The 14121-nt window shown below is 41.4% G+C and overlaps 1 protein-coding gene across 1 annotated transcript; it reads left to right on the forward strand.

Annotated features, from left to right (window-relative positions):
- Positions 1-417: 417 nt before the first annotated feature.
- On the forward strand, positions 418-11658 carry CD40LG (CD40 ligand). Its single transcript, NM_001267755.1, is given in 5 exon segments — positions 418-595; positions 2459-2590; positions 6601-6658; positions 8551-8613; positions 11115-11658. Coding segments are annotated over 5 exon segments (786 nt in total). The 5' UTR covers positions 418-439; the 3' UTR covers positions 11492-11658.
- Positions 11659-14121: the final 2463 nt, after the last annotated feature.

Here is a 14121-nt window from a genome sequence, read left to right on the forward strand (position 1 = left end):
GTTCCCACTTGATATTAGTAAGATTGAAATTGAAATGAGCCTATTGCTGGTGGATGAATTTGTCACTTTCCTTGAAACTGGTGAACCCAAAAAATTAGACAGCGATAGGAAAATCCTGCCATTGTCTGTTAAGAGGTCTATGACATTTCAAGGCAAGAATGAATATATGGAAGAAGAAACTTGTTTCTTCTTTACTAACAAAAAGGAAAGCCTGGAAGTGAATGATATGGGTATAATTTAAAAAAAAAAGAAAAAAAAAAACCTTTACGTAACGTTTTTGCTGGGAGAGAAGACTACGAAGCACATTTTCCAGGAAGTGTGGGCTGCAACGATTGTGCGCTCTTAACTAATCCTGAGTAAGGTGGCCACTTTGACAGTCTTCTCATGCTGCCTCTGCCACCTTCTCCACCAGAAGATACCATTTCAACTTTAACACAGCATGATCGAAACATACAACCAACCTGTTCCCCGATCTGCAGCCACTGGACTGCCCATCAGCATGAAAATTTTTATGTATTTACTTACTGTTTTTCTTATCACCCAGATGATTGGGTCAGCACTTTTTGCTGTGTATCTTCATAGAAGGTTGGACAAGGTAAGATGAACCACAAGCCTTTATTAACTAAATGTGGGGTCCTTACTAATTTGTAGGTTGGTTTGTTTTAGTTCTACCTAAATGATGGATGATGGTAGAAACCAAAGAGAAGAATGGTCTTGTGGCATATTGTTTGCTGCCTAGTCAATCAAGGCTCATATTCTTGTCTCTGGTTAGGATCTTGGGATCTGGAGTCAGACTGCCTGGGTTCAAACCTTGGCCCTGCCCATACTATCTCTGGTATTCTGGGGCAAGTGCCTTAGTTTCCACATCTGAGAAATGGAGATGGTAATGGTGTCCATTTCATAGATTGAGTTTAGCCTTGTAAAGAGCTTAGGAGAGTGCCTGATATATGGTAAGCACTGTATACGCACTAGCTATAATTATTTGCTAAAGATTTGCTTTGAAACTAAGATAATTTTATGGAGACAACTTTTTTCTTTTACATTTCCAAGTAGGCAAGAAAAGCATCAATTTGATCTAAAAAATCATAGTGCTTCAGATTAGCATAGACATGAATAAGTCCTAGAATTTGCAGTCTTTTAGTAAAAGTAGCACTCTCTGTATAATTCTTTGCAAACACTGATTGTAGTTGCAAGATGCTCAGTTTCCCTCTGAGAAGTTTTACATTTTGAAATGGTTAGACTTGCAGGAACGAAAGAGCAGAGTCACTTAGTAGGCTGTTTTGCATTCTTAGGAAAAGAAAACCATCAGGATTTATTTTGATTTCATGTATTTTTTCACTTCCACTGAGGAGTATAATTGGCTGTGTTGACAAAATACCAATCATAGATGTAAAGGAGAATATTCATTAGTTTTCTGGCTGTTCCTTAAATTCTGAATGCAGGAACTGTGGTTGTAAAGCATCTGGATGATTGCACTTTATCAGGGATACTTCAGTGTCCTCTCTTAGGATGAGGACCTAGAATTAATGTCATGAAGTTTTTATATCGGGATAAGGTAAGGTAGTAAGGGCTGAAGTCATCCACTGGGTTACCCAAACTTCAGGTTTCACTACTGAGAAAAGAGGAGGCTTCTGGTCTGGTTGGTTGTTTGTATTTGGCCCGATGTGCTCTGTCAATCAGATGTCTGGACATAGGCCTAGCTTTTAAAGGAGCAATAGTGGCCTGAGTAATCTGAAATTTACCATAGTATTTGCATGTGCTCTTAATGACCACAAAAGCTGCCAGCTAACTGAATCTTGTTTTGAATCTAAAAAATCTACTCTTAAAGCAAGAAAATGGTACAAAATTACTTGATAATGCAAGTGAATTCTATACATTTAATTATTCTGAGACACTGGAAAAAAATATCTTGTTGCTTTGAGGATAAAAGACGATTTCCTTAAAAATGCAAATGTTTTCTACAAATACTAAAGTTAAAAAGGGAGAGAGATGTAATTAGAACTCGTTAACTGACACATCGCAAATTAACTTCTTTTTATAAAGCACTGCATCACAAACACTAAAATGAAGTGGGCAAATGAGCTCTGCAGAAAACTACTTTCTAGGCTGATGTTTATAATGACCATTCATTACTGGAGCAATGAGAAATGTGACAATTACAGAATATTTCTGCTATAGTATGTTGCAAAAGTATGCATTTTGTAATGAACATTTAGTAGAATAGCTCTGATTTCTACCTGGAGTTTCTGATAACATGACATCGTAATTGCTGGCTTTTATCGATTTTTAAACTGCAAATACAAAATAGCAATCAGCCTATATAATAACTTATGATTCCCCATTTATGCCCGAAAGTCCTCCTCTTGTTGATGCCATGGAAATGAATGTAGAGGCCGATATCATTAGCTGTATTCTCCTTCAGAATGACATTTATCATATCCGTGTTGTTTCAAAATAGATAGAAGATGAAAGGAATCTTCATGAAGATTTTGTATTCATGAAAACAATACAGAGATGCAACACAGGAGAAAGATCCTTATCCTTACTGAACTGTGAGGAGATTAAAAGCCAGTTTGAAGGCTTTGTGAAGGTAAGGAGCTTAGTTGTTGGTAAAAGTGTCATTGAAATGTTTTACTACATTTGCTAGATTGGGCAACTGACAATGCCAATGTGTAAAGATTGGTTATAGACACACACACACACACACACACACACACACGTATATACATGCATGAATACATACACACATATATGGGTGTGTATATGTGTGTTAAGCATGCATACATACACATATACATGAGTGTGTGTGTGTGTTAAAAAATACAAAGACACCCTCTGAGGAAAATACACCCTTAGGGGCACAGTCACACATACTCATGAGCTTACAATATGCAGCTACCACTAGGCAAAATGATAAAATCCACCGAGCTTGGTTTTTGCATTTCTGTGTCTCCCCATCCAAACCTTTATTCTCTCCTACTGTGGACCCACGGTCTGATCCCCATTTCCCAGAGAAGCAATAGCCATGGACAGCTGCTGTGGCAGCAGGCCGCAAGTGAAGGGACTTCTGAAGACTGGTAACAGTCTCTGGTGCTTCTCTGGTGATAGAATTTTAGATATCCTGACAGTGAGATCTTTCCCTTATACTGGGGAGAGAGGTGTGGGGAATAAGTAATAGACAATCTCAGTGCTGCTCAAATCAGACTCCATATAATATCACTTGCTCATGAAGCCAGTCCACTCTATGGCCAGTCATGACCAGAGGCACAGAGGGTTCAAAGCCTTCTAGCCACCAGGCTGGTAACCAGCATGAAGTCACTGCAGTGACTATGGCTTATAATGGATACCCAAAACAAGAATTTTTAGAGCCTTTACATTAATTCCATTGTCAGAGACATGGGATCTAAGGGCTCTTTCTCCTGAGGCAGAACATCAAGAGTTCTTTCTGCCTACATCCCTCTGAGGACACTGAGTCAAATACCCTTGAGTCTCAGCTCAGTTAGGGGTCATTTCTAGGGGGCAGCATGCCACATCAAGGTCAGCGCTGGACCAGATGGGTGGGTGTCTGGGTAAGCCAACAGGAATTAGTTCTCACGTATAGATGATATGTAAAATAATAAAGGCATAAAAGGTTTAATGTCTTATTTCTAGTTGTATTCCTGCCCTCCTGTACTGTCACCAGGGTGTCATTTAATTGTAGTGAAGATTCTAACACCTTATTCCTGAGTCACCTACGGGTATCAGAATGCAGCTCAAATCCGCTGCTTGCTTTCAGGCTCTTTACATTAATCTAGGTTTTAGATGAAACTCCTAAACCCTTTCTTTGCAAGACTGGCCAGCTAGGAAAATGATTTGAGTTTCTTCGGTTCTTCAAGGATTTGGGCCAGTATTACAGAGTATTGGACGGTGTTATGAATTTATATGTGAATAAAGACAATTTCAAAATGATGCTTAATAATCCAAATAACAGACTGAATGTGCTTGACTGTGTGACTTTGGGTAAATAACTTCACTTTTCTGGGCCTCGGTTTTGTTATCTATAACATGAGAAGACAGATTATCTGTAAGGGCACTATCAGCTCTGACATTCTATAATTATGTGATAAGACTTCAGTTCCCTCCAATGGCGGTGAGAGTGGCTTGTCAGTCACCCTCGTTTCTTACAGAGACTTTTACGGTCGAATTGCCAATTCCTCACATCATTATTTCTGGTTGGGTATGTATGTAAATCTCCCAAAATCAGCTACCAAGGATAGGAATAAGGTCAGTTTGGCCTCCATGCTTATGCTCGTATGAAAAAAGTGACAGCTCCAAAGTTTCATATTCTTAAAACGCAGATCGTCTCAGGCATGTCAGCCAGGGCTCCAGGGATCTCCTCCTTACATGCAACTGAAGGAGGCCCCTTGTGTCTACTGCAGCAGGTGTGGAACCCTAGTCAACACCATCTATACTTAGGATTATGCACAATGAGTAGATACAGAGTTCTCCAGCTGCCCAGTCCTCCACCTATGACGGATCCTCTTTCCAATACTCTTTCCCCAAAATTTCTCACTCTAAAACGATATTTTAGACTTTAAAAAAAGCTCAATAGGCCAATTATAGAACAGCTCCAGATTGGATTTATATTTTCTCACCTAATGTTAGCTGGCTTGTTTTTCGGGGCCACAGTCTGGCTGCACCAAAGCAACCTCAAGTTTGAATTTGGGGTCTTTGAATCATAGGGCTTGATGGGGTCTTAGAAGTCATCAGATCCAATTCACAATCCAGAACTTCAGTCTTCTCTCCACATCCTAAGTGGTCATCCAATCTCTGTTTGAACATCTCTAGTGACAAGGAACTCATTATCTTTGGAGGCAGGTAGCACTAATCTGTCACTTTGAGGGAAAGATGGTATTCGGGGCTCAAGTGAGGGTAAACAGAGGTATCATTTTGAATAGTATAATCTCATATTAAAATTTACAACCCACCCCACCCCTGCTAGAATATTCAGTTCCATGATTATTTGCCCGCCAATGCCTGCAAGGTCTTTGAGAGAGTCAAAGCGCTTCTGTTTCAAGGTAAAGGGCAACCTGTCCATACCTGCCACGGGAAACTCTCACTAAGAAAGAAATAACTCATGCCGGATTTTCTGAAAGTCCACTCTAAAAAGTATTTCAGTTGAGGTGGGGAGTGAAGCAAGGAAAAAAAAGGCTCTGGGGATTGTGGCTGGGGGAAAGTTCACGGAAAGGCTAGGCTGGGCTCATGAAACACAAGCTTTGCTGACTTCATGTTTTCATCTTGGCCAGGCCTCAACACCAATGCAACCACTTAGCCTAAAAGTATCTCGACCTCAATCATCACACTCTACTTTTTGAAAAGACACTAAATAGTCATTTGTTTACTTGTGATCTCACAAACATTTTCCTGTCATTGCATCTTCATAGTGCCGCGCTTCAGCTCGAATGGAAAGTTGAAGCTCTGGGGCCCGTGTGAGCGTTCTGAGGCTCAGGTTCCCCTGGAGGCTCTACGACCTACGCCTTTAAATCTGGCAACTGAGCTGAGCCTACAGCAAGACACTCAACAGTGACAACACAAATTCCTTCTGGGGGAGGAAAGAAAAGGAAGGGTCCTGTAGACAACTGATTCCCAGAGTGGGAAAGAGCAGAGGACTTTGATTATCACAAGATGTGAAAATACTACTGTCTTCTTCCCTTGCATTCAGAAGATAGACAGATGTAATAAGCTAAGCCCAGCCTGTGAATGTCATCTCACAATTTCCACTCTTGGTTTAGACCTCCGCTCCTTTGGGTGACCTCATACTGACCAGTTAAGCCCTCCAGGCCTTTTGTTCAGTCTCTTTAAAATGGAAGCAATAGGCTTGATTATCTTCCAACCGATGTTGATAGAAGTTCCTGTTAGCTTCTTTAAATACCTCTAGCATTCCTCCAGTTTATAAGTGAAAAGAAACCGTTTAAAAAGTGTCGCATTTGCCTTTGAACATCAGCACCATTGGGAGATGACCTGTGTTTCCTAAATGCTGATTATTCTAAATAAATGAAATGCAACTCTCAACAAGAGAATCTCTTCAACCCATTGAAAGCAATAACAACATTTAAAATGTCTGGAGGTCTTTTCATAGTCTGGGATTTCTCTCCCAAGGTCAAACTTACTGTTATCTTTTCTTACAAGATTTCAGACCAATTGTATTCCAAGAGATACACACCATGCTTTATGTTTAATAATATTCCATATACCAGTTCCCAGGGTAGAATTATCTCCCCATTCAACATATTTGTCAATATCTGTCAAAAGCAGGGAGTTTGAGGTCATAGGAAAGGTCAAGATCGCAGCCTCTGGTCTGGAGAGAGCACTGGAACGGAAATAATAGGCCTGGATTTTACTTCCAGATTCTCCCCTTGGCTTTCTGGGTTGTCGGCTCATCTGTCAGAGCCATGGACCCCCAATTGGTATGATGGAATAAATGACAGGATCTGAGTCTATATGACAATCCTCACCAGAAACAGACAACAGAGTAATGACAGATGCCAAACAAATGATAACTTTAAAACTCCACAGCAGAGCCCCTGTCAAAATAACCTCTTGCAATGATTTTTATTTTAGGATATAATGCTAAACAAAGAGGAGAAGAAGAAAGAAAATAGCTTTGAAATGCAAAAAGGTAGGCTTGCTATTTACTAATTTCTATGAACGTCTAAAAACTAAAAGGAAGTTTTATAGTCTGATCATATCGAACAACCCAGTGTTGTTGAACCGGGGAACTTTTAGCCCTGGAAATAAAACAGGAACGCAATTGTCAAATTGACACCTTCTCCGGCCCCTGTGACTTGGAAAGGCTTTGTACGTATATATTTATGAAAAAGGATATGTTCCTTTAATGCCAATGATACCAAATCTGAAGAAATCCCCTTATGTTCAATACCTTAATTGAAGCAACCATGCAGCCTGGTACCAACTACAGTGGAATGAGATGACAGGAAAGTCATCATTCGGTAACAGTGGCATTCATCACTCATGGATAACCATTTTTCATGGGGCACAGTGGCCAGTGGAGCCTCTGGGATCAAGGAGTGACAGTGTCACAGTGTTCTATTATTTGCCCTGTTCTTAAAGTCAGAGCATCCTGAACATCTCAGGTTGGAAGACACCTTGATGGTTCTCAAATCCAACACCATCGCCACAACACAAATCTCCTTCACAATAGTGCTGACTGTCCAGCCTCTGATCAAATATGTCTCGGGATGAAGCACCTTACACCTCATAAGGCAGCCTGATCCATCTTTGAATGGCTCTAATACTACTAAGATCACTATACTACTTGAGAGAAGTCTTTCCTCCTCGAGTTAAACTTTGTTCCTATAATCTCCACTTACTGGTCCCAGTTCTACTCTTTGAGGCTATAGTAAACAAAGTATAATTGCTCTCCCCCCCAGCAGCTGTCCAGATATGGAAGACAGCAATCATGGCCACCAAGGCGTGACTGAACTTTTTCTTCTCCAGGCTAAAGATCCCTGATATCTTCCACTGTTCCTCCTATGACCCTTTCCAGGCCCTTTCCTCCGACATTCATCTTTTCATGGACACGCTAAGTTTTCCCTTTTCCTTTTAGAATGTGGTAACCCAAACCAATACAGTAATGCCTGAAGTGACTTTAGCAGCAGATTATGGGAAAGAGGGAGAGTTGTTAGAGAGAATATTATATCACAAAGTTGATGAACATGATGTTATGGCTTCTTCCAATTTAATACACACAAAGACATACATCACACAGAGATAGAATACTATTTTCTGAGGCAGAGAGTACTGAGAGCTTGCCTTAACTGTTGCTCTGGATGCTAAATGGTCATCAGACCTCCATGAAGGTTTTATCTTCAGAATGACTGCAGAATATGTTGCGGAATAGTAGCGTGCTGTTTGTTAATTACAGAGAGCTCTGAGGAAACAGTGTATGCAGGTGCTGTTTATAAGTCTTCAGGAAAATGATAGCATTAACCAAACTGCTCATTTAGGTCATGCAATTTAATTCAACATTTATAGGGCACTTACAAAGTACCCAACATCAGGCTCATAACTGGACAAAAAGAAATTTCCACATAGCCTCCACCCTTAGCAGATTGGCACATCTCATTAGGGAGCAGGGCTTTAAAATGAGAAATAATTAAAGATAGATACAATAGTTCGGCCAGTTGCTTGACCAAGTCAGAAACTGCACACTAAAATCCACAATGTATGAGAGTTGTGCCTAAAAGCAAGATTCACGGTATGTTTAACGAAGTCCAGTGTTTTTAGCCTGTGTCAATGTATGCAAAATGGAATCGAGTACTGATTAACTATTAGGAGAATGAGATCAATGGAAATAGCCAATTCAATTACTCAGATATTGGAAACCAACTTTGCCTTCAGTGGGAGGGATTTCATACCTTTTTATCTTTCCTTTTACATAACCCATTTTTGCACAGTCTCTATTACACAGTTGTAGAACTGGACCAAATAGTTTTGTGGGCAGTTTTTGCATTACCTTAGCCTGACAGATTGTTGTTGGTTTCATTTCAGGTGATCAGAATCCTCAAATTGCGGCGCATGTCATAAGTGAGGCCAGTAGTAAAACAACATCTGGTAAGTCACACAGCATCTGAGCAGTAGCCACTCAAGGGGAAAGGCTGGGATGCTGAAGTCATGTTACTTAATGGTTAGACTCCTCTTTTCCCCTGGGACCCAATTTACAAACCTACCCCTATACTTCTCCTATTCCCTTCTTTGTCTACAAAGTGAGTTCAAATGCACAGATGGGACTTAGAAGGACAAAAGGAGGTGGAATGCAATCTTGATGTTCTCATTATGTTCTTGCTCAATGGCTGATTCTAAATGATGAATTACTGGGTGGAGGGATCATTATTCTGACAACATAGAAGAGATGGCAGGTAGTGACCTCCTGACTGGGAGCATCCCTCCTCCTAACCCCTCTTCACTGTGTGGAAATGGGCCTTGTGGGGTATTTCCTGCCATCTGTCAATCCCTGTATGATTAAGCTCAGACTCACTGAAGCCAACCTCAGGGAAATTAAAGGTAAAATCATTCTGTGAAGATCAATAGGTGCCAAGACGTTAGATTTTCCAATGAAGTAACAGCAGACGACATATTGTGATCTTTTCAACTTTGAGCGATTTTATTTCCATATACGTTCTGCCACCATTCTAGCCTTTAGATATTTTTTTCCCAAATGTGTACCTTGCAATAACTGACGCCGGAGATTATGTCGTATCTGATAAATGGATGGAAACATGCACGCTAACATAAAGTTCCCCATCAACATAAAAGCAAGAGCGTCAGAGGAGTCTGAAAAATTCAACAGAGTACTCCGGAATGGAGTTCTAAACAGTGTGCGTGTGTGTGTGTGTGTGTGCGTGTGTGTGTGTGCGTGTGTGTGTGTGTGTGTGTGTGTGTCAGAGAGAGGAACAGACACAGACAGAGAGAGAAGACACTGCTTCATCTCGGAAGTGGCTGGGGCTTCTCAGTGGGTGTCACACATGGACAGTTGTCATTATTGTCTATATGATAGCAGAAATCATATATAACGGCAGAAAGTGATGCTGTTAAGTGCTGTACAACTGGAAGGTGACACTACATAGTTTACTTCACCATGGCTTAGATGTCAAAAGAGTGATGTAAAGTCCCGCATTAATATCAGCTAGTTGCACAATATTTAATAATTTTGTCAGCTACTCCTTCTCTCTTCTGGATTGGATGACAATAATAGATAAATCTCCTAGAAGAATAGCTTCCCACTAGTCTTTTTTTCACCTCTATCTAAACCCTTGCTCTTGGATATATTTCTTGGAGCTCAGATTCTCCCAAAAGGCTCGTAATGGATATCAGCCCTATAATATCTTACACTCTGCAACCCAATAGGTTTGCAGGGGATCAGGTGGGAAGACAATGCCATTCCACCCCGACCCCAGTCCCAAACCTCTTCTTCCTACCTAGCCATGCTGCTAATATCTTGCCCTACATCCCACACCAAGAACTAAAATTAGGTAAGGACCTACCAAAGTAAATTTATCAAACTAAAAGTTTAAGAACCTGCCTTTTTTTTCTCAATAAAATGGTTCAAAAGAGCACACATTCTAATGAAGCATTGTTTCTGGGGTGGTCTGGAGGGCCCAGATCTGTCCGGAATTTCAGGATGCCTTCCTATTAGTAAAGGGTGAGTCTTAGCAGGTGGGCTCTTGTGCCCTGATAGACATAAGGCTATAGAATAGGAATTATTTAAAAGAAAGAAAAAGCTCAAGGAAGCAAACACATCAGTACTTTCACTTCTCCTCAACCCTCACCCTGATCAGTCAGTCTAGCTTTCTGTGGGAGCTGAGATTTGAAGTCGGGTGCACACACTACTTTGAACCCACTCAACATCGCAGCCGAGAAAATGGCACACTGTTGGTGGGTACTCTGGCTTAGCCACAAGAATACAGGTCCTTTCAAGTTGGTGGCGCCCACTACAATAGGAGATCAAAACATACCGTGAAATGAACACACAGTTTATTTTCATACTTCCTTGCCTAATTTTAGTCCTTGCTGGGGGAGGCAGGTCAGGTTTGCAACAGCATGATCAGGTAGGAAGAAATGGGGTCTTTTCTCCGTGCTAAGGCTGAGCTAGGTAGACTGGCAACTCTTCGACTTTGCAAAATTCAAGGCAAGCAAGGGATTCATGTTAATATTAGCAAAAGTTTTGTCTGAGTAATTTGGTCTGCATAATTTATGATGTAGAATTTTGAAATCATTTGTACCTTCTTAAGTCCAAGGCAAATTGGCTATAAGAACTCTAACGAGAGAAAGAAACTCACTGTGATCTCTTACTTTATTTAATCTTCACAAGTCTCTGAAATACGCTCTAATATGAGCCCCGTGTCGCAGATGAGGAGTGAAGCTCGGGGAGATTCAGAGACTTGCCTAAATTTAAGTAGAGCCTGGATTAGAACATGGCTCCGAAGCCCATGGAAGGCGCCTTGAGAACCTATTCCCATACCAAGCCAGTGTCCAACATTAAGCTATACTTTTTGTCAGAATGTGAACTATGCTCTGCTTCACCTCACCACAAACTTTCCCTCTCTTTGTAACAGTGCTACAGTGGGCTGAAAAAGGATACTACACCATGAGCAACAACTTGGTAACCCTGGAAAATGGGAAACAGCTGACCGTTAAAAGACAAGGACTCTATTATATCTATGCCCAAGTCACCTTCTGTTCCAATCGGGAAGCTTCGAGTCAAGCTCCATTTATAGCCAGCCTCTGCCTAAAGCCCCCCAATAGATTCGAGAGAATCTTACTCAGAGCCGCAAATACCCACAGTTCTGCCAAACCTTGCGGGCAACAATCCATTCACTTGGGAGGAATATTTGAATTGCAACCAGGTGCCTCGGTGTTTGTCAATGTGACTGATCCAAGCCAAGTGAGCCACGGCACCGGCTTCACGTCCTTTGGCTTACTCAAACTCTGAACAGTGGAACAGTGTCACCTTGCAGGCTGTGGTGGAGCTGATGCTGGCAGTCTTCATAACACAGCACAGCAGATAAGCCCACCCCCTGTTAACTGCCTATTTATAACCCTAGGATCCTCCTTATGGAGAACTATTTATTATATACTCCAAGGCATGTAGAGCTGTAATGAGTGAATTACAGGTCACATGAAACCAAAACGGGCCCTGCTCCATAAGAGCTTATATTTCTGAAGCAGCAACCCCACTGATGCAGACATCCAGAAAGTCCTATGAAAAGACAAGGCCATTATGCACAGGTTGAATTCTGAGTAAACAGCAGATAATTTGCCAAGTTCAGTTTTGTTTTTTGCGTGCAGTGTCTTTCCACGGATAATGCATTTGATTTATCAGTGAAGATGCAGAGGGGAAATGGGGAGCCTCAGCTAACATTCAGTTATGGCTGACTCTGGGTTCCTGTGGCTCTGCTGGAGGGGCCAGGCTCTAGACTTTAGAATGTCTAACACCGTGGAGACCCGAAAACCCTGCCCTGCCACCCACTCAGGCAGTGATTCATTCCCTTTCACTCTCTCTCTCTCCATCTCTCTATTTCAGTCTCTTTCTCCCTTTCTCGACCTCTTTCTCCCAGTCTCTCTCTCCCTCTGTCAGTCTCTTTTCTCCCCAGTCTCTCTTCTTAATCTCTCTTTCTCTGTCTCTGTGCCTTTCTCTACCTCTCCATTTCTCTCTCTCCCCGTCTCTCTCTCTCTGTCTCTCTCTCACTCTCTCTCTCCATCACACACACACACACACACACACACACACACACACACACACACACACACACACACGGGTTAGGCTGTTGCTAGTCAGTTCTCTTCTTTCCACCCTGTCCCTATCTCTACCACGTAGATGGGGGTGAGGAGGAGGGAGTGCGGCCCTGAGCCTGCCCACTCCTCATCACGAAATGACCGTATTTAAAGGAAATCTGTTGTATCTACCTGCAGTCTCCATTGTTTCCAGAGTGAACTTGTAATTATCTTGTTATTTATTTTTTGAATAATAAAGACCTCTTAACATTACTGGTGTTGTCTGAGTACCTAAAGCTCTCAGCCAGGTTGGGGAAGCAGGAAGCATTTGGTGGAAATTTTCCCAACCTTTGTGATGTTTTCATAAACTGTTCTTAAGCTACTTACATCGTAAAATATCTTGGTGGCGGCACATTTTCTAGAAGTCTGTGACAGGCTTTGATGGATGATGTGCTAGTCTATTCAGTGAAAAGCAATCTAGGTCTTTATTTCCAGCTTCTTCTGCAAAAGGTTTCAGGAGATTGATAGAATTTTTTTTATTAATCATAGCCAAGTAGGCCGGACAGGGGGTCCTTAAATAAGAAGCAGTGGCATATCTTATTAATAGCTGTCTAGGTGTTCCACTTAGGCAAGAGGAAATGGAGCTGGGAAACCTAAGGGAAAGTATTGGCCCTACAGTTTTCCACTGAAGTCAATGGAGCCATTTCTTGTCACCTCCAATAGAGGAATTTTTCATGTAAGAAACCCAGAGTGGTGTGTTCATCTCTACTGGTGAAGTCCTACCTGCTCACTGTGGGCTATCTCCCTGGCCTCATGGTTTTAACTTAGCAGCACCTTCAAGCCACTAATGCCATGCCTTTTGTTCTCAACTGTCTTCTAAAATTTGCCTACACCTCCAAAGAGTGGGCCTTGGCCCTCAAACCCAATGCATTCCAATGGAACTCTTAATTACCCTCCTCTTCACAATAGAATGTGTTCGATGTTTCCTGTTCCATTGAATGATATCTTCATCTACCTTGTTTTTCAAGCCAGAAACCTGGCTTGACTTCACTGTCATCACCCCCATGGTCAATCCCTCCAGCCTATACTCATCAACCCTATCTCTTAAGTAGTTTTTAAGTCAATCTACTTCTTTCTATCTCTACTATTGCTATCCTAGTCCAAACTATCACCATCTCTCTTCTGTAATAGTACAACAGCCTCCTAGATTCCCTCCCTCCACTCTTGTTCCCTTCCATCCATTCTCCATGAACAGTCAGTCCCCTGCTTCTTATGAACCTTGGAATAAAGACCAAAATAATCAATTTCATCTCCTGCTGCCACCTCTCTCGGTCTCTTGAGTTCTAGCCCTCAGTTTCTCTAAGTAAGGTTACAAATGCTTTCCTACCTTAAGACCCTGGAATAGTTTTCTCTTCTTGTAAGACCCGTTTCCCTCCCTCCACTGCACCCTGCACTTAGCAAGTTTTACAGCAGTTATCATGGTTGAGGTTTTCCCTGCTATGCTGTGAGCTTCTTGAGCACCAAGACCTTGTTCCATTTACCATGACAACTTCAGCGTCTACCACAAGACCCAGCATTGAATTGGCCATTTATTTGGTGCATGAAGGAATAAATAAATGAATAAATGCAGCTGCTTATAACTCAATATCCCAGGAAATAATTCTGTGTGTTGGCTGAAGCAAAAATTGGCGAAACTGAAAGGATCCTCACTGTCAAAAATATCTGGATGATAAAAGTGCACTCATGGAGTAAAAAATGACTTCGAATTATGCTGTAGATAAAAATAGATAATCTGTTTTTATTATATTACATTTCATGGTAATTTACAAAATAATACATGTTTGTTCC

This window comes from Callithrix jacchus, chromosome X (genome assembly GCF_049354715.1).
Source record: "Callithrix jacchus isolate 240 chromosome X, calJac240_pri, whole genome shotgun sequence".
Taxonomy (NCBI): domain Eukaryota; kingdom Metazoa; phylum Chordata; class Mammalia; order Primates; family Cebidae; genus Callithrix; species Callithrix jacchus.